Source organism: Culex quinquefasciatus, chromosome 2 (genome assembly GCF_015732765.1).
Source record: "Culex quinquefasciatus strain JHB chromosome 2, VPISU_Cqui_1.0_pri_paternal, whole genome shotgun sequence".
NCBI classification, from domain to species: Eukaryota; Metazoa; Arthropoda; class Insecta; order Diptera; family Culicidae; genus Culex; species Culex quinquefasciatus.
This window is the reverse complement of record NC_051862.1, coordinates 142233586-142261273: the sequence shown is the minus strand read 5'-3', so window position 1 is coordinate 142261273 and position 27688 is coordinate 142233586. Positions and strand designations below refer to the sequence as shown.

General features: G+C 41.2%; 1 protein-coding gene across 1 annotated transcript; it reads right to left on the bottom strand.

Moving 5' to 3' along the window:
* Positions 1 to 27390, bottom strand: LOC6037095 (protein son of sevenless). The gene is made up of 15 exons (XM_038252833.1): positions 26178 to 27390; positions 20974 to 21093; positions 20752 to 20892; positions 20529 to 20693; positions 11875 to 12075; positions 11685 to 11814; positions 11517 to 11620; positions 11225 to 11451; positions 10138 to 11161; positions 2276 to 2446; positions 2115 to 2210; positions 1586 to 2053; positions 1403 to 1519; positions 666 to 1341; positions 1 to 542 (listed from the first exon to the last, which is right to left on the bottom strand). The coding sequence occupies exons 1-15, from the start codon at positions 26286 to 26288 to the stop codon at positions 16 to 18; spliced, it is 4278 nt and encodes a 1425-aa protein (XP_038108761.1). The 5' UTR covers positions 26289 to 27390; the 3' UTR covers positions 1 to 15.
* Between the last annotated feature and the right edge of the window lie 298 nt (positions 27391 to 27688).

The window sequence follows — 27688 nt, the reverse complement described above, 5'->3', positions numbered from 1 at the left end:
GAATAAGAAATATACTCACTTTAAGGGGTTGGTTGAATTATTCCTAAAGCTACTACTACTACTACTACTAGTTGCATGCGGTGATGTACAGTTGGGTAGTCCGAACGACGACGACGAGGACGACATGTTGTAGCAAAACTCGGTGCCGCCGCCGCCGCCATTGTTGCGCAACGGTGGCGGCGCAGGCGGATGTGCCGGCTTGTCAGTACGGGGACTTATCGCAGGTGGAATGTCACCAACGCCGGACGCCGCGGACGACGGCGTTGGTGGTGGTGGTGGTAGATTGGATTGCGTTCCGGCACCGTACGCCGTCGAGGACACCACCACGGTCGACGACGAGCTGGCCGAGGCCGACGACGAAACTGAGGACGAGTTGCCGGACCCGGTTGGGTTGTTGTTGTTGTTGTTGGGAGGTGGAACGGACGACAAGGGGGGAAGCGGTGCCGTTGGGCCGTCGCTTAGCGACACTATACTGGTGGCGTTCGTTGCAGCTGAGCTGCTGGCCATGCCTCCGCCTCCGCCTCCGGCTCCCAGACCAGACGCTGAAAGAATCGAATTGGGAGTGTCTTCAGCATGCTGCGTATTGCTTACTACTTTGGGGGGCTGACTAAGCATTGGCGTAAGTTTAAAGCTAGTAGCGGTAGAATGATTATTGTTGCTGTTACCATCACTGCTCGATGCGCTCAGAATGCCAAAGTAGGAGGAAACGCTGATACCGGACGAGGACGAGGACAGCGCACTCATCGACGAGTACGGATTGCGTGGACTGGGCACGAGCTTGCCACTTCCGCCACCGCTGCCGCACGGATTTCCACTCGACTCGGACAGACTGCTGTTGTTCAGATTGTACGGCGCGTGGGTTAGGATAATACTGTCGGACCGTCGGGGAATCTCCGGCGCCATCTGCTGGTCCGAGGCCGACGCCAGATTGACCACCGACTGCGAGAAGCTGTAACCCTGCGACGGTGGCGATGTTGCCGAGGAGGAAGTGGCCTTCCTACAGCTGTTGTAACCCTGCGTGATGCTGTGATGCTGCTGGTAGAACGAATGATGCTGCTGTTGCTGGTGGTGATGCTGGTAGTACTGTGATGAACTGGTGGACGTTGACGACGACGAGTGGATATTGACGGGGGCAAATATCGAGTAGTCGTGCACGGAAGACGACGATGAGTTGGCCGGCGGTGACTGCTCCCCGCCGGTGTCGTTGTTGTTCAGCAGCGAGGTCTTGCTGAACGGTAACGTTCCGGTTAGCGTCATCGACGAGTTGGCGGAGCTGTTGTTGCGCCGCGACGACGGCTTAATGCCCGGGGACTTTAACGGAATGTCGGGCCATTTGCGGGGCTGTTGGGAAAAAGAAAAGTTGTAGAGTTGATTTTGATATGTTTGCCGAATGGAAACTTACGAATTTGAGCGGCTGACGACAATTTTTCGGCTCTATTCGCTTACTCTCCTCGTAAACGTAGTTTGAGATCTCCGTAACGCTCATTCCTTTAAAAGGATCTAAATTCTCTAGAAAATGCTGCAAGTTTCGAAAAAAGCACATTAAAAAATTTCATTCAAACGAAGCAATCAGCAACAAACTCACCCTCATGATAGGATCAATTTTTAAGCAGTAGGGTTGATTTTGATATTGCTGTATTTCACCGGTGATTTCAGCTACACGCCTTCTCTTAGAGAAGTTTATTAGTTCCGTATTTGGTAAAATATCTGGATTCCCTTCCTCTATATGTAAAATATTGGTTAAATACATTCCAAAAAATGGCACACAGGGTGGATTTATTGAACGCAGCTTCTCCTGGTACTTTCGGTAGTGCGAATTGTTCAGCTCGCCGCACTCGGCCAGCACCTTCTGGTAGCTCTTCGAGATCTCCTCCAGCGTCAGCTTGAGCCGGTGCACGGCCGCACCCTGGAACGCGGACACGATCGACAGGACGCCGTTGAAGTTGTTCAAATCCTGCAGCACCATCATCACCTCTATTGCACGCGATGCCATCGCCACACGCTCCTCGAAGTTCTCCGCCTCCAGGATCGACTTCTCGATCCAGCGGGTAAACTGCAATTACGTAAAACAAAATAAACCAAAGTGACTTTAACAGAATCCCTATAAAACTTACATTTGTAGTGTGGTGTATTATTTTTAATAAATTAGGACTAGTAGTTTCTTTATTTTTTCCGGTCCACACCGAACCAACCAGTTCCGATGGCTTCACCTGCAAAAAAAAAAAAAAAAACAAAAATTAATACAGAAAAATTCCCACGAAAAAGTCGTACGTACATTTTTATACATTTCAAACTCCAGCAGCGTCAACTGGCGGGCCAGCTCGAGCGGGTGCAGCGTCAGCAGATTGAACTCGTGCTCGCTGCTCAGCGGCAGGTGGTGCTCGATCGCCGGCGGGCTGTGCCCGAACGCGAACGTTATCTGCCGATGGTTGTCCTCGCTTTCGTTCTGCGGAATAGGAAGGGTGAGGTTTTGTTAAACAATCAGCCGTTCGAATTGCCGAATTGGGAATCACTTGTTTGACTGAACTGGCCATTAGGGTGGAAACGGATTTTGAAAAGGTCTAAGATGGAGTTTTAGTGTGGTTCCCCTTTTTAAAGGCTAAGGAAAATTTTATGCTTTTTTCTAGGGAAACTCGTTGAACCGATGACCTTGGATGTATTGCCGTTGAGCCCGATGGAAGAGTTTAACAAATCGATATGCTTTATTCATAGTTTGGCACTTTTTTTAATTGGCCTCAGCTAAAAAGATATGCGTCCCACCTTGCGACGCCCGAAACGCCGATTTTTCGAAAAAAAAATTGGGATCAGTACGCCCTTGAATGCCCGCCAAAAAAATTTTTTTTACACTCTAGTTACAGGGGTGCTCAAAGTTTTTGAATGCCGGGCCGAATTTGAAGCTCACATAAGCTTGCGGGCCTAATGAGTTTATTTTTTTGAAAAAAAAAATAAATAAAAAATAGCGTTGGTGTCTACCCTGTAGATGCTACTTCGTTATTGACCAGAACCTCCACATGCTCCGTGGACCACAGATGAAAAGAAGGAACCAATCATCACCCCTTCGCAATTTTCAAAGGTCCCTATCATGCTGATCAATACCGACGCCGGCCACGACCAGTGGTAAGACACGGGGAAGTGGATGGGAATGTTAGTCCGATACTTGAGTGATGGGACCGCTAAATCGGCTGCGTCTCCGACAAAGTATCACATGAGTTTTGAGGGGTTAGTATGAGGTCAGGAGCCACTGTGGTAGGTTATGCGACCATAAGAAATTTGTTTATCGGTTGAAATTTTAAAAATCTTTGGCAGCTTTGATTATTTAAAAAGTTTTTTAATCGAATGCGTGCCAACCGTGCAGTATTGCTATGGGCTGGACTTATCAGTATATTTTTACTGTTAATACGATAATGCGAGTAAATTTTTAAAATAGTTACTCTTCATAAAATGGAAATTTTGATGAGTTAATACTAAAACTGCACGTTGGAATACGTTTTTAATTTCAATTCAATTCAATTCATTTTATTTACCGAAATAACAATTTTACATCTTGTGTGATTGGCTGGTTCATAGAGATATGGTGTTCCTTGCAACTATTTCTTTTTCATTTACCGCTTGGTAACAGAAGGTTCTTTAAATGCAAATAGTCAAAAACTAGGGAAAATTTGGCCAAAAAAACCTAGTGAGATCGTAACTTGGGGTTCCTTAAAACTAATATCACAGAAGAGTGGTGGGGTCGAGTTCTGCTCCATTACAGGGGAAGGATGGCTTCTATCAGTGGGTTGTCCGACATCTGGCAGCTGGTCCGGAACTTCTGGAACAGGCGATCGATAAACTGGTCGATCGTCTCCAGTTCGGCAAGCTGGTGGAGATCATCGGTGGGGTGCCACGGATTGAGGTTGTGGATCATCTTCAGCAATTTGTTCTGCATCCTTTGAAGCTTTTTGCGGTGGGTAGCTGCGCAAGTTTTCCACATTGGAGATCCGTACGTCAGTACTGCACGGAAAACGCACTTGTAGAGCAACAGCTTGTTGTGGAGTTGTAATCGAGAGCGTCGGTTCACCAGCGAGTAGAGAGCCTTCGTCAGGTTTTTGCACTTTTTGAGCGTCTGGTCGATGTGCTTGTCGTAGCGAAGCCCGGTGTCTAGGACAAAGCCTAGATACTTGGCCTCTTTGGACCAGTCCACCTCCAATCCACAGACTTTAACCTTGGAACTCGGGAGGTACTTGGGCGCTCTTCGGCGCGTAAAGTAGATGGCTTGCGTCTTGGAAGGGTTGATTTTAATCCTCCACTTTTTTTGAAACTCCTCCAGACGGTTCTGAGCAGCTTGAAGTTTGATTGTGACGATTTTCGGATCGTTGTCTGTTGCAAAGAAGCCAGTATCGTCAGCAAAGAACGCATACGACACTCCGTCAATCATCAGTACATCAGCAGTGAAGATGTTGTACAGCGTTGGGCTTAGAACCGAGCCTTGGGGCACGCCACAAGGTATTCCGTGGATGGCCGACATTGCACCGTTGACGTTCACTTGAAAACTTCTGCCCTTCAGGAAGGAGTGCAACATTTTGACAAGATACAGTGGGAAGTTGGCTACTACCAGCTTGTGGACAATAGCTTCCTGCCACACCGTGTCATAAGCTTTCTCTACGTCCAGCATCAGCATGCCCGTAGATTTCTTCGAGGCAAATCCTTTCTTGACTGCTTGCGCGATCCTCACGAGCTGGTGGTTCGTCGAATGCGCTCGCCTGAATCCGAATTGCTCGTCGGGGACGATGCGGTTGTTGTCCAAGTGTCGGTTCATTCGTGCGAGTATTATCCGTTCCAGGACCTTACTGAGCGTACTCAGCAGGCTTATGGGACGATAGTTTCCGGGTTGCGTGATGTCCTTATTCGGCTTTGGTACAGCTACCACCAACGCGTGTTTCCACGCAGCAGGAAAGTAGGTCAGCTTCAGGCAGGCATTGTAGATTTTTGTGAGGTAGATTAGTCCTTTTCGTGGAAGGTGCTTCAGCGTTATGTTCCGCAGACCGTCTTGACCTGGTGCTTTCCTGTTTTTCAGCTTCCGGAAGATAGCTTTGATCTCACTTGGCTTTGTGTATGTGGACCAGTCGTCGTTGCTTTCGTTCGCCTCTGTCACCAGCGACATCGAACGCGCTACCTCATCGTGCACGGAAGGGTCTCCCGGCAGGGTGTTGTCGTGTGCCCTTGCGAAACATTCAGCAAGCACTCTGGCTTTCTCCGCGGGGGAGATGACCAGGCCATCATCAATACGAAAAGGAGGATTGTGTTTAACTTTGTTCCGTACGAGCTTGGAGATTTTCCAGAACTTTTTGGCCATTGGCGATATCGCGGACCGTATCGCCGAAATTTTTGTACTTCAGTTCGCTGCACTCTTTTGGATCCGTTGGTTCAGCGTTTCGACGATCAGGCCCAGAACAGGATCTCGCGAACGGATGAACTGCCTTCGGCGGGTGTTCCGCAGTGTAATCAATAGCTTAATCCCATCCGGTAGGACCACTTTCTGCGGATTGTGCTCCACCCAGGGGACTGCAACGTCTTCAGCTTCCAGCACAGCAGTCGTGAATAGGCGAATAGAGGCGTCAATTTCGGCTGTTGACTGGATGCTGTTTAGCGCCTCAGCCATTCCGTCCAGCTTTCCGCCAACTTCCCGCTGGAATCGGACCCAGTTTGCTCGGTCGTAGCAGCGAATTCGTTTTGCTTGTGACTCCACCTGGATGTTGCAGTCGATCTCAAATGTCACGGGCAAGTGATCTGACGAAAGCTCTTGGTGAGTTTTTGGAACTGACATGTTGACCCGATTATTGGACAGAACCAGATCGATGATCGATGGGCGTGCACGACCACGCGGGATGTACGTCGGCGTTGTGGGTGCATGGATGAAGAAGTCAGATGTGCGAAACAGGTTCATCAGAATGTTTCCAGTCTGGTTCGCCCGCGAGCAGTTCCACATCCTATGGCGTGAGTTGAGATCCCCACGATGAAGTAAGCTTCACTTTGCCTCGTCAGGGACCCGATGTCTCGTTTGAAGTTGATTCGATCTGCTTTGCTGCGTCCTCCCGGGAAGTAAGCAGCAATTATGTTGATTGGAACGCCCATTGTTTGAACCCGAACGCCAACAGCTTCAATCACCTTCGTCCGTAGATCGTCCATCGGCTTGAAGTCAATTCCCCTTTGACCAGAACAGCAACTCCGCCTCCTCTTTCGGCAATTTCCGATGATCGATCCAGTCGTACAACTGAGTAGCCATCGATGAAGAACGAAACGTTTTCCTGGAGCCACGTTTCAGTAATAACGGCAACATCAATTTTCTGCGACACAATGAACTCAGAGAGTTCAAGTGCCTTCTTCGGAACGGATCGTCCGTTCCAGTTCAAAATTTTTAGTTTGTTCAAGCTAGTGAACGTAAATGTACTTCACCATAAGCTCGTGTAGAGCGAAGAACTGTTCCTCTCTTGTCGTACACTTGCTGAGCCGAGCGTACATTTCCCTCGCCAAGCCCAAAAACTCGGTTACTGTAAACAAATCATCCTGAGAGCCCTCTTTTGTTCAGCCGATCCGCGAGCTCCAGTGCTCGGACCAGCAGCGATGTTTGCGAAAGACAGTCCAGGTGCCACCACGTTCGAGGTGAACTTTCGTGGCGAAGGTGATACTTTCTCAGCCTGCGGGGTGCTTTGCGAGGTTTTTCTTCTCCTGGTGCTTGAGATAGTCTTTGCGAGCGGAGCAGTCCTTGAAGTTGGCCGTGTGGTTGAGTTTACAGTTGGCACATCTGATCTTCTGGCGGACGTCCTCCGGAGCCTTCTCTAGTTCGGCCTTCGTTGGGAGCTGGCATTCGTTTGATCCATGTGTGTCTCCACACTTAACACAGCGTGGCGCCATGTTGCAGTAACGGCTGCCATGGCCGAACCCTTGGCAGCGGAAACATTGCATCACTTCCGTTTTCCGGGTGTAGAATCGCCACCAGACCACAACGTTCATGATGCACTTCACTTCGCGCAGTTGAGTCAGCTTTACCGAACCCTTCGCAAAGTTGAGAAGGTAAAGCGCTCGATTTCCATCATCCGATTTGAAAAGCACTTTGACATCCCGCGGGAAGATGTCGTTCTTTTCCAGTTCTTCGATCAGATCATCGACTTCGAATAAGGGAAGACCCGAGAGGACAATTTTCACCATCGCGTCCTCCGGCCTAGCGTGGGTGAAAAACTCCGCATTGCTCTGCTTCAGTTCGGTGGTAATTTTCTGGTGGAGTTCCGCGCACTTTACCTTGATCTGGACAGCTTTCTCAAAATTGCGTAGGCTGTAGCTGCCTCCGCCACCTCCAAGACGTGAAATCAGCTTGTTGATTTCGATCGCCGACTTATTCCGCACCGTTATTGGGGGGCATCGGGTTTTAGCAGTTTTCGTGACGCGGATGTTAACAACTCCCGGGATACTGTCACCACTGATGCTGCTGAACTCATCGTCTTCCATCGACTGGAGAGGGTCAAACCCGTTGGAAAGTGGGATTGGCTGGGTGGACGCGCCGGCCCAGGTATTTTCGTTTTGCGTGGTGGTCAAATCCGAGTAAGACGCCCTTCGCCGGAGTGAATAGCCGTGACCAGCTGCTGCGAGTTTTTTCACTTCGGTGTCCAAAGTTGGGTTAGTTTTCAGCTTCGGACCGTAGTCCCGCCGATCGAACGTATGCTGAGTCGTCTTTTTCACACCCGGAACACCATCCGGTGGGGGCTTTGGTTTCTTTTTTCCCATATTCGGTAGGGAAACCGCGCGAGATTACGACCCGCGATTTACGATCGACGATTTTGAAAGTAAACAAGCCCGAGAGCGATTACTCAACGATGTTGACTGGTTGGTAGCTGTCAACGAACTGATTTTGAATACGTTTTTAAGGGCCCACCGGAGAGGAAAACTGGATGATTTTTATTTTTATTGCAACCACTGCCAGAGAGGGGAAATTTCATTGCTACTATGATGACTTTAACTAAAAACATCAGTTCGCATCAAGGCGCGTGCATCGAGCCAACCACGTGGCCCAAAATCATAGCCTACCTAAAATCCTTGCATACGGCACATAACACGTGGCGAGGTAGTGTTTTCATGTATTCACAACAAATTTGAACTAAAAGAAACGAGGACACTACGTAATCGATTGTAATGAAATTAAAACAATAACATAAACGAACTAAACCGGTGGCGTACCTTCCAATCAACGATTCATTATTGGTAGATAATATGACCAGAAAGTGAAACATAATCGTTGCTTTCCGATCTTTGACGTTATGAGAAGGACTTAATTATAAACTCAATCCCGTAATTTTTTACTCCTTACCGTCGGCGTGCCATCCGAGCAACGATGCTATGGGAAGGGCTTTCAAAACGAAATGAAATTCAACATATATACGACAACGCGAAGCCTTCTATCAATAAATTCAAGAAACTTTCACTACTTTCTCGCGGTTTCTCTCGTCGATCCGCCCTTCGATCTCCCCCACGAACTTCACACGACTAAATAGATTTTTTTCTTTGAATTTTTTTTTGATTTTTTTTTTTAAATCAATCAAAACTGAAAAAATCATCTATTGGTTGAAGTTTTTCGGAAATTCAGGTATGTTTATTTTTTTATCAAAATTTTAATTGATTTATTTTGATCTATTTTTGCCTTCCTCACCTTACTGAGGAAAGGCTATAAAATCACTCAAAAATTAACTTTTTAATTAGATCTCCTAGACCTAACTTTATTTTTACATATCGACTCAGAATCTCCAGCTGAACAAATGTCTGTGTGTTTGGCTGTATGTAGACATGTGTGCCAAATCAATGTCACTGAAATATCTCGTCACTAGCTGAACCGATTTTGACCGTATAGGCCTCATTCGATTCGTCTTGGAATCCCATAAGTCCATATCAAAATTTGTAAGATTTACTAAAGCACAACAAAAGTAATGCTTAAAAATCTGCTGCATATAAATTTCACAATTTGCGAAAAAGGGTGGTTTTTTAATTTAATTTCTTTGGAAAATTCTAAGCCATTCAACATTGTTAATTCAAGTATTTTCAGCCGCAACGGTGGCGCCGCCAAGCGTATCCTGCACACTCTATTTTCTTAGATGCAAAATTGTAAATATGTAAATATGTAAATATGCATTTTTAAGTGCAACAGTATTCGAGCCTAGATTTACATATGTTCTCTGTGACTTAAGAGGTTCACAAAAAAGCAAAAAAAAAAACTTGTCCTTATTTTTTTTTTAATTATAAAATCACTTACAGATGCGTCAAAGGGTCATTTTAAAATGATTTTTTAAAACGGGTCCGCGGGCCACAATAAATCAACTCGCGGGCCATACTTTGGTCTCCATAAATGTCCCATATGCAAAAAGAGCTGAAATAAAAACCACACACCAAATTTTTTTTACTGAAATTCAGAAAAGTTTTACTGAATTTTTATCTACTGAAATTTCAGTAAACGATTCAGTAATTTAGATTTTACTGAATTCTCAGCCAACTGATATTTGTCACCTTGACAGATGATTTCTGGAGCAACACGAGAAAAGGGCAGATAAGCATTTTGGCAGCTTGAACTATTTTTAAAATTTCGAGACAACTGGCAACTTTTTCACAAAATTGGAAATACTAAACCGCGGCTAGCCTTCTCAGCTAGCGAAGTTTCCCTAAGACCAAAAAAGCCAGTTTGTGCCATTATTGGTTCACCCATACAAGTCCTCATATAATTTTGGAAGCACAAAATTGTTATTTTAGAAGAAATTTTCTGATCAATTTGGTGTCTTTGGCAAAGTTGTAGGTATTGATGATATTTATTCAAGTAATTCAATTTATTCAAGATGATATTTAACAAAGTAAATTAAAAAATCGTTTTTTCCGTGTACATTTTTTTAGAATAAATATCATCAATACCTAATACCTTTGCCAAAAACACCAAATTGATCAAAAAAATTCTAAAATTTTGTTATTCTAGAGATTTTTTGATATGTTTTAGGAGACCAAAACCAGCATCTTTTAAACCATATGGTTCAAAAGTTTTGCCACCAAGTTATGAAGCAGCTTCGGCTGCCGCTTTGTTTACAAATGGCGCTTAGGACCTTTTGAAAACTAACCCAAGAATACACTCACCTTTCTCTGCACAATCTTCAACACCGAGTCCACCCACTTCCGCATGGATTTGCCCCGCACGGTCTCCAGGAACCGCAGCAGCTCGTCCAGCAGCTCCGAATCCCGCTCGAAGTCGTAAAAGTGGTGGTCGACCCAGTGTCGCAGCACGTTCAGCACCCGGAACTGAACCGGCTGGACGTACTCCTTCTTGTAGCGCTTCCAGTCCTCCCGTTGGGAGTTTTTGTGAAACTTGTCCAGGTCGGAGCCGATGTCCTTGTCGGCGGCGCTGTCGTACACCAGCGTCGGATCCGGAATGTCGAACCGCTCCACGAGCAGCCGCAGCAGTTCCCGGGGCGAACAGAACGACCGGTACGTAGTGAGGAAGGTGCGCACAAACATCGGGTCGGCGTAGATGTGGTAGGTTAGCCGCTCGATCAGCTTGGTCAGGGTTGCGCCTTTGATGAGTGGGACTCCGGTGCCTTCGCGCTCCTCCAGCACAATGTTGGAGGGCGAATCGGGCACGGCAAACGCGTAAATTTCCGGAGTAGGTAGCTTCAGTGGGTGTTTCTTCTCGATGTCTAGTAGAATACTGTCTAGAATGCGCTCCAGCATGGATTTGGTGTTGAGCATCACCAGATCGGCCATCCAGTCGTTTTTGTGCTGGGCGTTTTTGGCGATCAGCACGACGCTGGTCGGTTCCCGTGGCGAGATTTCGAACGCGTACTTCAACTCGTCCGTGTCGGACCGATCGATGATTTCCACCTTGCGCATGAAGAAACGTTCCTTTAATCGGTAGTCGTAGTTGTTACCGGGGACGATTTGCCGCCGGGTTTTGCACAGCACCAGCAGCCCGTCGAACAGAAACACTTTCCGTTCGGTTTGGCGCTTTCCGGAGCTCAGCTTCGCCAGCGTATCCTCCCGGATGAACTCGTTGCAGCACTGGCCCACGTCCTTGTCCCAGTGTTCTACGCTGTTTTGCAGATCGCGGGTCTTTTCGATCGCCGACTGCCTCCGGGCTCGACTGTTTACCCTGGCAAAATATTCCCTGCGAAAAAGGAAAGAAACTGTTGAAGCAACTCACATTAAGTAAACGGAACGGAACACTCACTTGGGCAGCAACGACGATATACTTTGCAGCTCGCACTGCAGCGGTTTCAGCAAACCCTGCACTTGCTCGAAGCTCTCTTTGTCCTCCTTCAAGGGACTAAGCTGTAGTAAAATTTTAATATAATCTAAATACAACTGTGCATGCCCAATGGGCCCTAAAAGTAGTTTTGGTAGATAGAACTTAACCGCTTCCCTGAAACCGTGACCGGCCGACATGAGCGAATTCGCCTGCAATAAAGAAAAACAAAAACTTTATTCATTGTACTTGCAATTCTCTGCAAGAAAAAACAAACCTCCGGCCTCGCCAATAAATTTGCTAAGGCTTCCTTCGCCTGAACCGATGTGATATCTTTCGCGTATTTTGCGTACACGTCAAATTCGGCCGCTTCCGCTAGTTCTGCAATTTAAAAACAGAATACCTTTAAAATTGAATCCCCTCATACCCAACACGGGACACATACCTTCGAAACAGCTACCGATGCACGGAGGAGTTTGCTCCTGCGACATTTCGATGACATCCTCGAGCGAACCGAGCAGCGTCACGGATACCTCGTAGATATCCATTATGTTGGAGAAAATCGAGTCCAGTTCCTACAACAGGGAAGCAAGCTGTTAGTGTACAAAAGGAAAACCCAGGTCCAGATTTGTTACCTTGGGATCTCGGACGATCTTGACCAGCTCCTCGCGGAACACCCGGATGATCATGTGCAGATCGCGCTGGTACTGCTTCTCGTCGTGGATGAGCTCCTTGACGACCTCCTCGTAGCTGAGACTGGTACGAGGCGTGGGCGGCAGCGGACTGGGGGCCATCGAGCTCGAGCTGTCCCCTTGGTAGAACATGTCCATGAGTACCTGTGTGCGGGGGATGAACACAATCCGGTTAAGCCGTTCGTGCGAGGCGTGGTGGATTCGTTTTGCGAGGTACTTTTACAGGAGATACTTTTTTGAGATTGTGTGGAAACATGCTCGAAGGGCGAATCACCACCGGATTCAGGCGAACTAGACTCGGTGGATCATGGTTTAAGGGCAAATTCATTTGAGATTCCGCGTTGCACTTGAAGTCTTGTACGTCCGGGGTCCCGAATGAATTTAGCGTAAGAAGAACACTTTAAACAACATGGGGCAATCCAAGATATGATACACCCTCCCATATAAATCCTACGGAACGATATCTATTTTATGTTAAAATACGCAACACTACATTCTAGAGCTTTGGTAGGGAATAAATACTGCGGTTTGATTGAATTACTGGTTAGGTATCTTCCGATCCGATGTTGAATCACCGTCAACTGGGGCGAATCGGGACTACAGTCTGAATAAGGACAGCAGCTTTTGAAGCATTTAAAAGCTTTCAATTAGAAAATAATCAACCAAAAATATTAAAATATGGTGCAAGAACCTGGCTTAAACAGTTGTCCTTGTTCGCCCATGTCTTATAATTCTGACTAATCGGACTGACTGAATTGACATTGAGCAATAAAAAAAAGTTCGGGCACGGTGTATTTTTTCGAGAACCTTAAAATAAAATTTTAATTATCAAAAAAAAGAATTAGTGTAGTTGATGGATGGTCCCAACACAACAACCTCGACGAACTCAACCGGCGGCGTGCCTTCCGATCAATGAAGGTAAAAAAGGTGCGAGAAAAAAAAAATACAAAAATATCGATCAATCGAAAAACATTGCTTTTTTGTTTCATTTTTAATATTTTTATTTGCATTTAGCAAGTTAAGTTTATGTATGTTTCTGACAATGTTTGACTTACTCTACTACTGGCTTTCTAGTTTTTGTTTGTTTTTCACCTTTTGCCTTTCTTACTAAAGAAAGGTACCGTCAGTGGGGGTGACTATGGGTCAAAAAACGATACACCTCTCGTAATTACTTAATAACAAAAAAAAAAATTAAATAACATCGAAAATCTTCCAACGTAGATTTGTTCTTAGATAGTTTACTAACATTTTCCCAAAATATGGTGGATTTTGATGAACACTACCTTAAATGCAAATAGTTTGAAAATTGACCCAATCTCACCCCTTACAGGGGGTGACATTGGGTCAAATGAAACTAAAATGATGCTCAAATGCAACGATATGGTAAAAACAAGTCATCCAACAGTGTTTCTTGTTCGAGGGAATCGTATTGACATGCTACAATGTTTGAAGTGGAGATTTTCAAACATTTGGGTAGTTTTTGAGCAATCCCAACAAAATTTTTAGAAAAATGATTTTTCAAGAGGTCATTTTTGGCCAAAAACGTACCTCAACTTTAGACAGCTGTCAAAATAACAGGATTTGCTCTAGGAACAAGATTTTTTCAGCGAAGTCATCTTAAGATGTCCCCTACACAACCCTTTTAACAGAATTGAGTTTAATTGAGAAGAATCTGAGAAATGGTGAAATCCGTAAAAAATCACTTCGACCCAATCTCACCCCCCAGACCCCACTGACGGTATAGGTTTTACTTTATGGCTGGACGTCATTTTCATGTTCGTAAATATGACGATTCAGCATGAATATTTATCGGAAAAATCGCTTAAAAAATCACACTGCATTGATTTTCGACGCTCTATCGATTCATCTTGACAGAACTCGTCTATCTCCAACCCTCGAATTTTGAGAAAATAAATTCCGTGGAGATCGAGTGATGCTCGTGTGTGGTAAAATGTTGCCAAATTTTGTGTCGCGTCGTTCTCAGCTCCCCTGAATCCGATTTTGATTATTCTGAATGCAGATGAAAGCTAGTGTTCTGAACCTGGGCGAGTTGCCGCTCAAATTTCGAAATATCCAGATTGATAATATGGTTCTGGAGTTAAAAAAATTTCATCCAGATTGATGATATGGTTCTGGAAATAGAGCCGTTTGATTAACCTACCATAAGAAAAAAAAATCCCTAAAAAAGGTAAAAGCCCACATGGTGCCCTTTGCCAACATTTTTCGTTTCTAGTTTTATTCGAAATTTCTTCCTACATTCATAGTATAGACCATGAGTGAGCATCTGAAACAAATTTGACATCTATCGGCAATCCCAATCAATTTTTAGAACGATTTACTTTTTGCCTTTCTTACTAAAGAAAGGTATCGAGAAATTAAAAGTGCAACATGGAGTTAAACTTTCTGCCAAGCTGCTGTGAAGTTTACCATGACAGCTGCGAAAGTTTCACTCCATGTTACCGGCTCACTTCTCTCTTTTTAATTTCTCGATAGGTTTTACTTTATAGGGTACGTTATCCATTAGTGGACCCCTTTCCTTTAGTGGACCCTCTGAAGGGTTTTTGATGAAAAATTCAATAAAATCACAATTTCAAGCGTGTTGTTGTATACAAATCTTTTATTTGGCATGTTCAGCATCATTTGAAACAATTTTGACTGACATTGAATTGTCCTTTTCGCCAAAATAAGTGTTTTGAGTTCGACATCTGAAATCAGCCATGGCCACTAGCATTTTCACAACAAAACTGCATTTATATTTTATGATTGAAGTAACCATCCAATCATTTTTTGACTGATTATTTAACTTCAGCAAGTCGAAATAATGTAAGTTTAAGGATATTTACTAAAATAAAGCGAAGAACTGCCATTTTGGAGCAAAAATTAGGGGGGTCCAATATAGGACAACGAAATCCAAACTTTTCCAAAAGTGGACCCCTGTTAATTTAACCTCCAAAAATGAAGAAAACTGTGTATTCAAGCAAAATTTTCTCTAAAACATACAATAAATGCTTGTTGTTATCAACCTAAACGCATATTTTTTCAATTATGAGTATAAATATAGCTGTTTTCATGTTAAAAGTACCAAAAATGCTGAAGCCGTAAAAATTTATAATTAATCAAAACTATAGTTGATTGTACTTAACTGAAGCATCATAAATGCAGTTTGAAATGATATTTTATAATAATAAATCAATAACAACACATTTTTTTAAAATAAACATGCGTGATTTTATCAGCAACTGTAAACAAATCTATTATTTAGTTTCGGTCAACCATTTATGTAATTAATATGGAAAAATTTGCATCAAGATTACTTTTTTTAATTATTTTTATGTTTATAGTGGTTTTTGAAACGTTTTCTCTGATCTTTTTCGGAAATAAATGTTTTTAAATGTCTGTTAGGTTTTTTGTTGTTTAAAGCCAAATTTGTTAACAAAACATATTTGTTTATAATGAAAAGTGAGCAAAATCCATATTTTATTCATTATATCTATCATTAGACCTACACCATGCATCAAAACATCAAATATCCGTTAAATTTGGTATAAAAATAACAGTTTGCAGTATAGGAAAAGGGGGTCCATAACAGGCAAAAAAAACTTTTTTTTCAAATGGCTATTTTTCTGCTCAAAAACAAAAAACTGATGAAACAAATAATCAAAATTGTTCAAAACACTCCAGATTCCATTATTTTGTTCAAAGGGTTATGAAAAAGTGCTTAAAATATTGAAAATTTGTGAAAAATGTGCTTCGGCTCTACTAGGGGGTCCACTAATGGTTAAAATACCCTAGGCTAGTATGGAGATCGGAAGGAAAGGGGTCAAGAAACAGCTTTACGAACAGCAGAACAAAGGAGAGGGAGCGTTTTCTTGGGGCTTTTCTTCACCCTCTCTGGCTTGCTTTCGCTGCTGCTGCTGCCCATTTGAAATTTTTCTTGACCGGTTCCTTCCGATGTGCATACACCGCTTATGGCTGGACGTCATTTTCATCTTCGTAAATATTACGATTCAGCATGAATTTTAATCGGAAAAATCGCTTAAAAATCACACTGCATCGATTATCGACGCATCGTCGCCAAGTCGTCAAGTTGAGCTTCAAATACTGGCGCGAGAATGCTGGCGCATATATTTTGTGGCTCGAGATATACTCGTTTGTAGTAGCTTATGTAGCGATGTTACCTACAACAGGTAAGATATCGTAGCTTTTCGGTTTCTTTTGCCCTGTCCGTTTTTGCATAACTGTCCAATGTTTATGCAACAACTTTTGTAACATAGGACATTCATCCGGCTACAAACAATGTGTTTCCCGTGTGCTCCTAAAATCGTCATTAAGTAGGCATCATTGTGTCGTGATTTCGTAAGTTTATTGAACAGAGTTCATTGGATTCGCGCTATTAAAGGAGAAAAGCTCGGAACTTACCCTCAAAGGTAAACAACCGAATGAACTTTTTTGACAAGTGTCAGTTCCGGGACATAGCATTTAAAATTTTAATTTTGTTCCGGTTGTTCCGTTTCGCATGGACACAAACACGGCCAGGGACACGAAAACGGCCAGAAGCACGAGCACGAACACGGAAAGGAGTCCGGACAAGGACACGGCCTAGAGCACGGCCACGAAAATTCCCGGACGCTTCGAAACCCGGACACTTCAACTTGTTTTAACAATTATTTGGGTATAAGTTCGCATTATGAATGTCAAAACTGTTTTATTTGATGAATTTTAACATCAACTTTCATTTAAAGTTTGTTTGAACGCTGTAGTTAATGTCAAAACAATAAAATAAAATTATAAGATTACCAAAAATGCGAAACATTTCACGTGGAATATTTCATAGACGTCCGAAGCACCGGGAAGGCAAAGTAGAAATTTATGGTTTTGATTTCCTTAAATTCTAGCAATTTTTTATATAAAATATCGATTGTTTTGACGTTAACAGCTTATTTGAGACCTAAAGAATTCCATTCACTAACATTTTAGTCCAAATATGTGCGATTCATTAGCAAAAACGAGTGTCCGGAATTCGAAGCAAAAGTGTCCGGATTTCGAATCAGCTTTTACCAGTGTCCGGGGTTCGAAGCACAACAAGTCATTGTAAATTTCAAATTCTGATAAAAATTGTTTGAAAAGACATATTTTGCATGCATTCTCTTAAAACTGACTGTTAATACTACATCCTGATGATATTTCTTCATTTCCAACTTATTACATGATTTTTTGCCAGCCATAACATAAATAATATGGTACTAAGTGTCCGGATTTCGAATCATGACGTTACGGAAAAAAACTCGGGTTATGACGTTTCGCGCAATCGGAAGCAAATTTAAATAAAAAAAAATGCTAAGTCCCGATTTGACACCTGTCAAACCACTCAAATGGCACTCACAAAATTAATACTGAGTTCTTTGAGTTCATTTGCTACTTGTACCTCGGTTTTGCTTTGCGCCTGCTTTGTTTGGTTTATGGGCTCGTACCAAAACTAGAACACCAAAACCGCGGTGTGCGTCATCACTGGCGCATGGGAAGCTTGCTATGCTCGCGTTTGTCATAAACGATTGTTTGATTAAGAATATGTACCATTAAAAATATTCTTTTGGTGAAAATTGCGTTTTCAATTTCTTTTGGAAAACACAACTTTAATAATACCTTGCTTTCATCATAAGATTTTTTGTATCATGTCACTTTCTTTTGTGCTGACGTTATAGTCGATGTTATGGATTGAAAGAAGTTATATTCTTTAGTAAGAAAGGCTCTATCTCACCCCTGGTGGGATTAAATCGGGTTTGAAGAAATTTCTCAGCATTCATTTTAGTGCTGAAAAGTAGAAGTTTTTCGCATTTATTTATTTGGAAAATTTTTACTATTCGATTTTGTTGTTTTTGGTACAGAAAAGAAGTCTTTTTCACCGTTCAAGAATTAAATACAGGAAAAGTAAGTTAAATTTTAGTATTTTTTGTGAATTCATTTAAATTTTGCCAATTTTTAATAGTGGCATGTAAACATTTTAATGATGCATAAAGCATTTATTTGGTTTCAAAACATTAAAGATCAGGCTTGAAATTTGAAATTATTTTTTTTCCTATTTTTTACTACCCCCTCGACATTGACTAGAGCCGAGGGACAAAAAACTTTAAATTAAATGTGTACCATCTTAAACAGTTTTTTGAAGACTGATTCGTTGAGTTATACAGCAACCATATACTGAGATATCAGTAGCACTGATTCAGTATTTTAGTATAATTTATGAAACGATCTCTGAAATATTTTTTTAATGAAAATGTTAGAATCCTCACAGAAAATCATAATTAAACATATTTTAAATCAACTTTGAGAATTAAATAGATGTATCAAAACTGACCGAGTAAAATTATTTCGAATCGAATGCTTCAATCAAACCAAGTATCGAACAACCCCTCACAAATAAATGAGCACCATGCGTTAGTCACAATCATATAATTCATGCGTTTTCGAACAATTAACGTTGCACAACAACATGCAAAACATTGAAACCTGAGCGAAACCTATTCTTGCGCTTGCGGAGAGCCAATCTATTCCTCCTCTTTGACAATATCACAAGTTAGTAACTCTCCTTCTTTCTCTCTAGGCTAAGCCTAACACTCTTTTCTCAGCTTCGCTTAAACGTTTAGTTGGGAGGAGAGAGTGCAACCTGCTGGAATGTATACACTGCCCCTGATCGCATAAATGTCCCATATGCATTTTCATCGATTTCGAGTTTTTGATGCAGTTTGGTTCAAAATCGTGTGCTCTTTCAAAAGAGCCTATAACATCCAGTACTTTGTTCTAGAAATCAGGAGGAAATCCAGTTTTTTCGCGAAAACTTAACACGTAGCCTTATGTATGGGACAAAACTTTAAATGCGTTTTTCTCAGCTTGCTGTTTTTGCATATGGGACATTTATGCGAACATGGGCAGTACAAGAGTGCAACTTAATTTTTTTTTTTTTGCCACAACTCTTCAAGAACGAGAATAGATTCGCTGCCTAGGTTTCTCGATGCAGTTTAAAACGTGTCACAAAGATATACTGGAAAATGAAGGTGGTGAGACATACACACACGCACGTAGAACAACCGAAAAACGAAGAAGTAATAACAGCGAATATAAAAAAGAAGCAAAACCAAAGGGTAGTAATCGAAGCTCAGAGAGATAGCCAAAGGTCGATTGAAACTGGTAAGGTGAGCTCCGCTTTGCTTTTGTTTTGTTTTGCCTGACACGATTCGTTTGCTTCATGTTAAATTGTTACATTTCACCTGCTAGTGACTGTGAAACTTAATTCGAAAGTACAGAGAACTCAGCAAAATTTTAAAAGAATAAAACCAATGAGTAAAACAGTAATATATGAAACAAAGGCTCAATAAGACACAAATTATCGGTACATTTCGAGGGTTGGAAGAATACGGGAAACAGACACACTAATTCAACGATACGGGAAACCAAAACACTGAAATCTATCGGAGTGAAAGAGAGTGAGAGGCAGGAAGTTGGGTGGGAAACAAACCAAAACATTTAACTAAAGGTTGGATCGTTTGAAAACGTTACAGATTGCTAACCAAAAGTCGTTGAACATAGGTGTAGAAGATTGAGAAAGAGAGAGAGAGAGAGATAGAATTTGGAATAATTTGAACGCTTCAAGAAACGTATGGGAGGACTTTTCGTTACTTTGATAGAAGAAAAATAATGTTTAAGATAAATTAAATTTACGTACCACCTGCGGTGTTTTGGTTATTGTGGTTTCGAAATAAGATTTTATTTGTTTTGATTGTTTTTTGTTTGTTTGTTTGGGACAGCATGAAAGAACATAAATTAAATTTTTGCAACGCATGTTAATTGGAAATCAAAGCTTATTCGGTTACAAGTGTGTCGAGTGAGATGGTCAACCAAAAAAATATACCAAGTAATACGAACCCAAAACGAGTCTAGGTTTGTACAAATGAGAAAGCGAGAACGCAAAATACAACGAACAGAAAGCGCTGATAGTTATTACACCGTTATATTATATTTGATAAACAATGTTTCTTTGGTTTTGGCCAGTATCGGATTTTTGCTTCATTTTTATATACTAGTAACATTCATTGAGTTTGTTCAGCTTGAAAACTCTAGGAATGTTGTTCAAGGTTAAAGAAATATAATGTAAAATATTTTGCTGAATAATGAACAACTTATTTGATAATGGAATGATGAGAAACAATTTGGCAATAACGTTAAATGTACTCAATAGTCTGACTACAGATTCGTATTTCTATTTTTTAAAAGTAAAATTTAATATGCATTCTAAAAGACAAATCTTTTGACTCATCTATTCTATGTTTTCATGAATTAAAAATTACTATTTCAACAAAATCTTGCAACGCATAGCAAATACTATTTACAATATGTCGCTCATCATTGACTCATTATAAAATATCCGATGGTAAAAAGAGCCAAACTGTAATAAAATCATAACGTGTTTTTTAAGAAAGAAAAATGCAAATTGGAAACTATAATGCACTGAACACTTAGCTTAAATTTAAACTGATCACCCTTTGCGGCGTTCGAAGAGGTGACCCGAAAGAATTTTTGTAAGAAAAGAACGAATGGCAAACCTTGTCAGCGCACATGGCGACCTCGATGTCCTCGCGGGATATCTCGATGTGGCGAATGTTCTTCACATAGTTGCCCGCCAGCTTCAGAATGTCCGCCGAAATGTACTCCAGCACCGCGACCAGGAACAACGAAACCGAACTGTCGATCTTGTACTGCAGCACCTCCTAAAAATAAGCAACAGTAAGACTTTGTTTTTTTTTTAAGATCACATGCTCGGCTTACCTTTTGCAGCAGGGTGTGCACACGGTCAACCGGAAGCACCGGTTTCTTCTTTTTGGATTTGTCGATAATGTCGCGCGCCTCGCCCAGGGCCCACTTGTCGATCGGGGTGGGAAAGGTGCGACCAATCCGATCTTCGACATCCTGTGCAAGTGAAGAAAGTAAGAAAACAAACCAGTAGATCATTCGAAATCTTGCTTCAAGTGCTTCAACTCGCAGACATACCTGAACCGTGTGCGGGGGCGGTTTGGCGCACAGCATCGCCAACAGGCGCAAGCACAAGCTTTCGACGTAGAGCAACGCATCCTCGCGTGCTTGCAACGAGGGATGCAGCTGCTCTAGGACCTGCGCGGAGGGAAGGAAGAAAAGAGGGGGAAATGTTAGTGATGAAGCTCATTTGGTTGACCTGATTTGTACAACTATTTTTATCAAATTCATCGATTTTTAGTTCCTAAACATTTTATTTTATGGAAAACATTTGATAGAAACTTGCTTGATCACTAAATATTAAACTATTAAGTATACATTTCACATTTCATATAAAAGAAGTCCCAATCTTGTCGTGCTATCTTGACACACCTTGAAAATTGATGTAAGTGCGACAATTGGCCAAAGGGATTTCAGGTCAGAACGCGTTTGACACATGAAGGAGCTCGACTACCGTAAACATTTTCAATTATGTTTCGGGACTCCGGCCACCAAATTTAACCAAACTTCGGGGCAATGCACAGAATGGTCAACCAAACAAAACGTGTTTGTTATTGTTTAAACAGCGTGCTCTCGTTTTTGTTTATTCAAGGTCAAACATTAAAACGCGTTTTTCTCGGAACGTCGAAAAGCGACGTACGACAAGACAGCGTCGATTTGTTTGTTTGCTTTTTTATATCTTATTAAATATTTTGAAAACGTTCATGTAATTATAATTTAGTTTTTGGGGTCAAATAAACACATTTTTGAAAGTAATCATTAGGCCGTTGCAAATATTTTTCAAAGTTTATGCCCCCTCAAAATTGGTATAAAAAATCTGGGGGCAAAAAAAATACCAACTGAAAACAATCTAAAATGTATTTTTCAGCATTGATAAACATATTTAGCATGTTTGGGCTTGTTTAAAAATGTTTTCAATTTTAATGGAATCCCAATGTACAGCACCACAAAAAAAATTATTTTTCGCAATAAATAAAATTTTCGTCAATACTTAGATATTTTTAATGCAGTTTAAAACACTTTTTTCATTAAAATGTTGAAACTATGGCTCGTAATTTAAATTTATTTTTTTATTTTTATGTTACTTTTTTGGTTCAATTTTTCTTGAGTAAGAAAAACCACTATTCTAGGCTTCTTTTCCTTCAAATTACAATAAAAAAAATACAATTTTAAAAAATGTATGGGAAAGTGGGGCAAGTGTAACAAGCTAAGGAAATGCTCGTTATAACAAATTAAAAAGTTAAAAAATTTGTCGGATTTTATTATAATCATCATAGTCTAGGTCTTGACTTAGACTTTGTTAGAACAAGTTTTTAAAAAATCCTATTTTTAATGTAAAAAATTGATTTTAAATTTTTTGATTTTCCGTACGTTCTACTCAACTAGTGGGGCAAGACGAACATTGCATGAAAAAACATGTTAATCTGCTAACAATTGAACTGTTATCACTTAGATACATCAGATTAGAATGTATTTGAAAGGTTTCTTCCATTTTTAGATTAAATAATAATATTTTACTAAAAAAATTATCGTTTTTACGAAAAAAAACATTACTTAGATGATGAATAGTAAATTTTCATAATATCACTATGGGACCATCCATAAACCACGTGGACACTTTAGGGGGGGGAGGGGGGGGTATGGCGATTGTCCACGATCCATACAAAAAAGTTTTTTTTTGTATGGACAGTTGTCCACGAGGGGGGAGGGGGGGGGGGGGTAACAGATTCCCAAAAAAGTGTCCACGTGGTTTATGAATGGTCCCTATATTTTGTATGGACAATTTTTTAAACAATTTTTTATCAGTTTTTAAGTACTTTCATGTCTTTATATCCCAATAAAATAGGGGAAATTCTCGTATGTTTGGCAGGTTAAGCACTCGCTCCTAATTCCATCCAATTTGCTGATTTTCACTATTTAAACAACTAATTTTGCAAAACTTTTGATAGAAACTGACTTGCTCGCTTCTCATTGAGCTATTTATCACTCGATTTCAGTTGAAAACGCTTTTAATTAGCTTTAATTGAATGTCAAAGTTCTGACCTGCCAACATTAGAGGCACGCTGGAATTAGATGCCGTTCCCCTATGTTGCTGCAGCAATTCGTATTTTTTTCCATACTAAAAATCCATATGCCCACTTGCCACTTGCCCCACCTGAAAAAGATCTTTTAAAAGCTCTCATCAAAAATAACCAAAAGTTAAATCATACTTTGTAATAGGTGCATGTCATTGGTAGAGACACTACTGATCTAGGAAAAATAGCATTATAAAAAATGAGCCTTAAAACGAACCCTAAGCCTTATTTTGTACTTTCCAAATATTATAAGAAAACAAAGGTTTTGAAATAAACTTCATTAAATCTTATGCCCCATGGCGCTTACGTCGTTTTGGCGGTTATGTGGTAGTAGAATCAGCTAATTGCATTGCTAGCAACAATTCCTCATACTGGAAATAATCAAAATTGTAAAAATTACGGCCGTACGAGCGATTGTTCCTCTTGCCCCATATAGTCGTCTTGCCCCACCTTCCCCTACAAATATTAAATAAAATTAATAATTATCTGCGGTAGAAGACAGATTACTCTCAAAAATGTGAAGAACTCAAACAAACTTAAATAATATTTGAAATACTTTTTTTCAACTTCCAATTAGCTAAGTTAGCTAAGCTTAGTTGACAGTACTCTAGCCGAGCATACTGCTCGCAATAGCTAGGTTGGCGCAAAAAAACTTTTTTCAATTTCTTTTTTTTTCAATACAAATTATTTAAAAAAAATCTTGTTGAAAAGTGTACGAAAATCTCACTGAAACCAGCAAAAAAATCTTTTTTTTTTTTTTTGGGAGGGTGGTCCAGCCGCACATCGTTGATGTTGAAACCTCTAAACTGGGCCCGCGTCCTGTCACGTCCGTCAGTAGTCTTGTCGTACATTACAACTAGAATCAGATCTGCCAATGAATTAGTACACTTCGACCAAATAAACACTGACGCTGTATGGATCTGACTCTAGAATAAATGCACAGTTGTGTGTTATTCATAAGTCCAAAATGTTCAATTATTCATATAAGTCCAAATATTCATTTGCTAACTACTTTGGATTGAAAATCTAAATTTTAATCTAAAATCCTCTAAACTTAATGTTCAAAACTAAACGTTCCTTTAACTGTTGCAGTACTACTTCTATCAAAAAACAATAAAAATTTGTGAACTGATATACAAATAGGATAGAAATCGCGATTTGAAAAAGAAATTACCATTTACGTCAAAAGATCCGTAGTTCCTCGATTCGCAACAATGGTCAATACAACCATAATCCGAAAACCGTTAGTTCAACAGATCAACGAATTTTGTCCGATATCACAACATTATTGATTGATCGAGACTCTATGGACAATTTGACATAAAAGAATGCCTAGTATTCTACAACAATCAAAGTTTATTGACAGCATTACTCTTACTTAACAATAGCAACTAACTTTAACATCAAATAGATTTGGAAAGGATACAGATTTATTTTAAATGCTAATGCTAAGCAACAAATCAATTGTACTATCCTGAAGACCCAACCTAAATCCCACATTGTGATAGTGAAAAAGTCACAGAAGCAGCGGTTTCTTGTGCAATTGTGATATTTTCACTATCGGAGAACTACCTAGTTCACGAAGACAGCTTATCGGTCGACGCTTAAGCCCTGGGGCTGCGGCAAAGCGAGTTCTCGTAGCATGAAATGGTGTGCTTATAAAAAAGAATGTTTACCCAAATTTTAACTAATGCACTAGGATTAAATCATGCCCCTTGACTTTACAAGGCCCAGGGCCACTGAAACCAGCAAAAAAAATCTGTCACAAAAAAATTGGTATCAATACAAAAATACAAATACCTCAGAAATATTAAAAAAAAATGTTTCAAGAAATCTCAAAATTCACAGAAATTGAAGCTTTAATAATTATTTTTTGGAAAAAAAACAAATCAAAGAAACTGAAAGTGGCAAAAATGATTCAGATAATGATTTAAGACATTGAATTTCTATTGAACCCTCATTCCCTCCTAGAATGGCCAAATTCCGCCCAGAGGAGAATTGCTCACCGGTTGAGATACACTGTTTTAGAAGAGCATATTAAAAAGGCATATTTTGTACCAGAGTTCAGGGAGGTGCAACATTTGGTATGTACCGAAGTAAAAAAAAATGTTGCTCCAGACAGGTGAGAAATGCTCAAATGCTTTTAGCTTCCTTCATACAAATCGAAATGGCACCATTTTTTCACCGTTCGATTTGAATTTTTTCAGCCTATAATGATTTTAACTACAGCAATTCATGCAAAAAATTTAAGTACCCAAAATATATAATATTTTGAAGGAAATCTAGCGGATTCCAAATCAATAATTAAATTTAGATTATTTCTGGATGAACTAAACATACCAACTATCTTGATACATTCAAAACATTCCATCTTCAAATTATATGAAAACGAAGGATGAATTGCTATGAATTTCATAATTCTCATTATAATTTAAAACAACAACAAACATTTTTGGAAGATTATTCTTGAAAATGATTTATTCTGACGAATCGATCATTCTGGGGAATAGAATCATCTTTAACAACACATGCACAAAATGAGTAATCAAGTTCTGCACACACTTCTGAACAATGCAGCTTGGTCACAGTTCTTTTTTCGAAAAAAAAAAACCAAATCAGTGTTGTTGCACTGCTTCATGCTAAGCTAAATTTTTAACGGGAAAGAATTACAACGCAAATCATATGTTCACGAGCACACTTTAAGTAGGCTCCTTTTGCTACCAAGAAATTAAAAATCTCCAATATCAATCTTTCAAGATAGTGCTTCTAGTTCAAACGGCAGTGCACACGATAACCACCAAATGCGCGTTCCCAAGCAAATTGTGGTCGTATTCACAACAATTGATTGCACATAGCAAAACAAAAACACCAAACTTCATGAATCATGTACCGTGGTTGGGTTTGAATATAATGAGTCAAAACAAATTTCCCATTGTTTTTAAGGAAGGTGGTGGCAAATGACCCAACACAACCCAATGGAAGGTACCCCTAAGATGACGGCGACGACGACGACTTGGCACACAAATCAATATTTCGCGGCCCGCAGCTGGGTGAGCTGGGGTGGGGGAGTGTTCTCCCGACAACGACGACGACGACGACAACGATATCGACTTTTATGCGGCTGCTGTACAGCATCCCTCTCCTCACCTTTCTCAGCGATGTTACGAAAACACCTTTCCATTTGGCTGCATTTTCCGCCTTCTCGAAGTCGTAATCTGTCGCATCCGTAATCGATACGTGTTGGCCGCCAGCGAACATATTAAAGGGCAAAACAGGGCAGGCAGGCAGCAGCAGTGGCCGCTCCAAGATCCCGCGGGGCTGCTGCCGTCGTCGTGTCCAGGGGACTGCCTGCTGCCGATGTGCGGAGAGATCTGCTGCGGCTACTGGTTGCGTTCCGGTTCCGGAACGACGGCGGCAACACTACCGGACAATGGAGATCGGTTCCTCCAATTTTCCATCACTGTGCGCCCCCCTGTGGGCACACACGGACAAGAAAGGTGTGAGTGTGTCTGTGTGCGCACACACACGCACGCACTCACTCACTCACTCGTTCTCACTGGTCCCCCCTCACAACTCTTGGATGTCTCCCCCCTCCGTGGCAGCAGGTTCTTGCTTCTTCTTGTGTGCTCCTCTTCCCTAGCTGCTGGAGCAGCCAACTTGAATCACCATTTCGCACTCGCACAATAAATATCTTCCACCAGCAGATTTTCAGCAGCTGATTGCCTCCAGCTGGTCTGGCCTGGCCACCTTCCCCGGACAGGAGAGGATCTGCCCCGACCTGGTCACAAACCCAAAACACTACACACAGATATTTTCGCCTTCTTCTTCACTGCGCAGCACTCCTCCTGCTTTTTTTCCTGCTGCTCCTTTCTCGAAAAAGATGGCCCGTCCTGGCCACTGACCTCGGTCTGGTACGGATCCACGGATTCGATGCCGCGGAACTTGCCCCCGTCCACAGATCTCGGAACCGACCAGAAAGAAAACCAAAATGTATCCCGAGAAGAGCTCAGCTCAGACAGTGACACACGCACGCACACACACACTCCTTGCTGTTGCTGCTGGTCTAGGGAGGCACTCCCCGAGGGCCACTTCCGGCGCACTGTGGCCACTTTGCGAGTCGCGACGGGTTCCGCCGTTTAATGCTAACGCGAAAAGCACAATCAATCGTCAATTTTTCACCACAACACACACTTTTTTTTCGATTCGTTCCCCGAGTTGGGTCTTGGTCTGGTGGCTGGCCTTTGTGGGAATCAACGCTAAACACACAACATTTTCATCGTCGTCCGAGACCGAGCGAAATTCTCTTCCATCTTTTAATTTTTTTTCTTTCTTTTTTTCTCAGCAGCCTTTCTGCTCTTGTGTGTAAATTTTTATGCTCGCTCTCCCACTACTACTACTACTGCTACTGGCAATGTTGTTGGTTAACAGTGTTGTCAGATTTTGTTTAGAATAACTACTTTTGTTTACGACTTTTCGCCAAATTTAAACGTATGGAGTTTTTTTTTGAAAAGGTCCAATAAACCAAATTTCCAGTTTTTGCTTTTTGGGTATATTTGAAACCACCTTGGGTCAGGGATATTTAAAAACATACAAAAAGCAAAAACTAAAAATTTGGTTTATTGGACCATTAAAAAAAAAAAAAACTCCAGACGTATTCT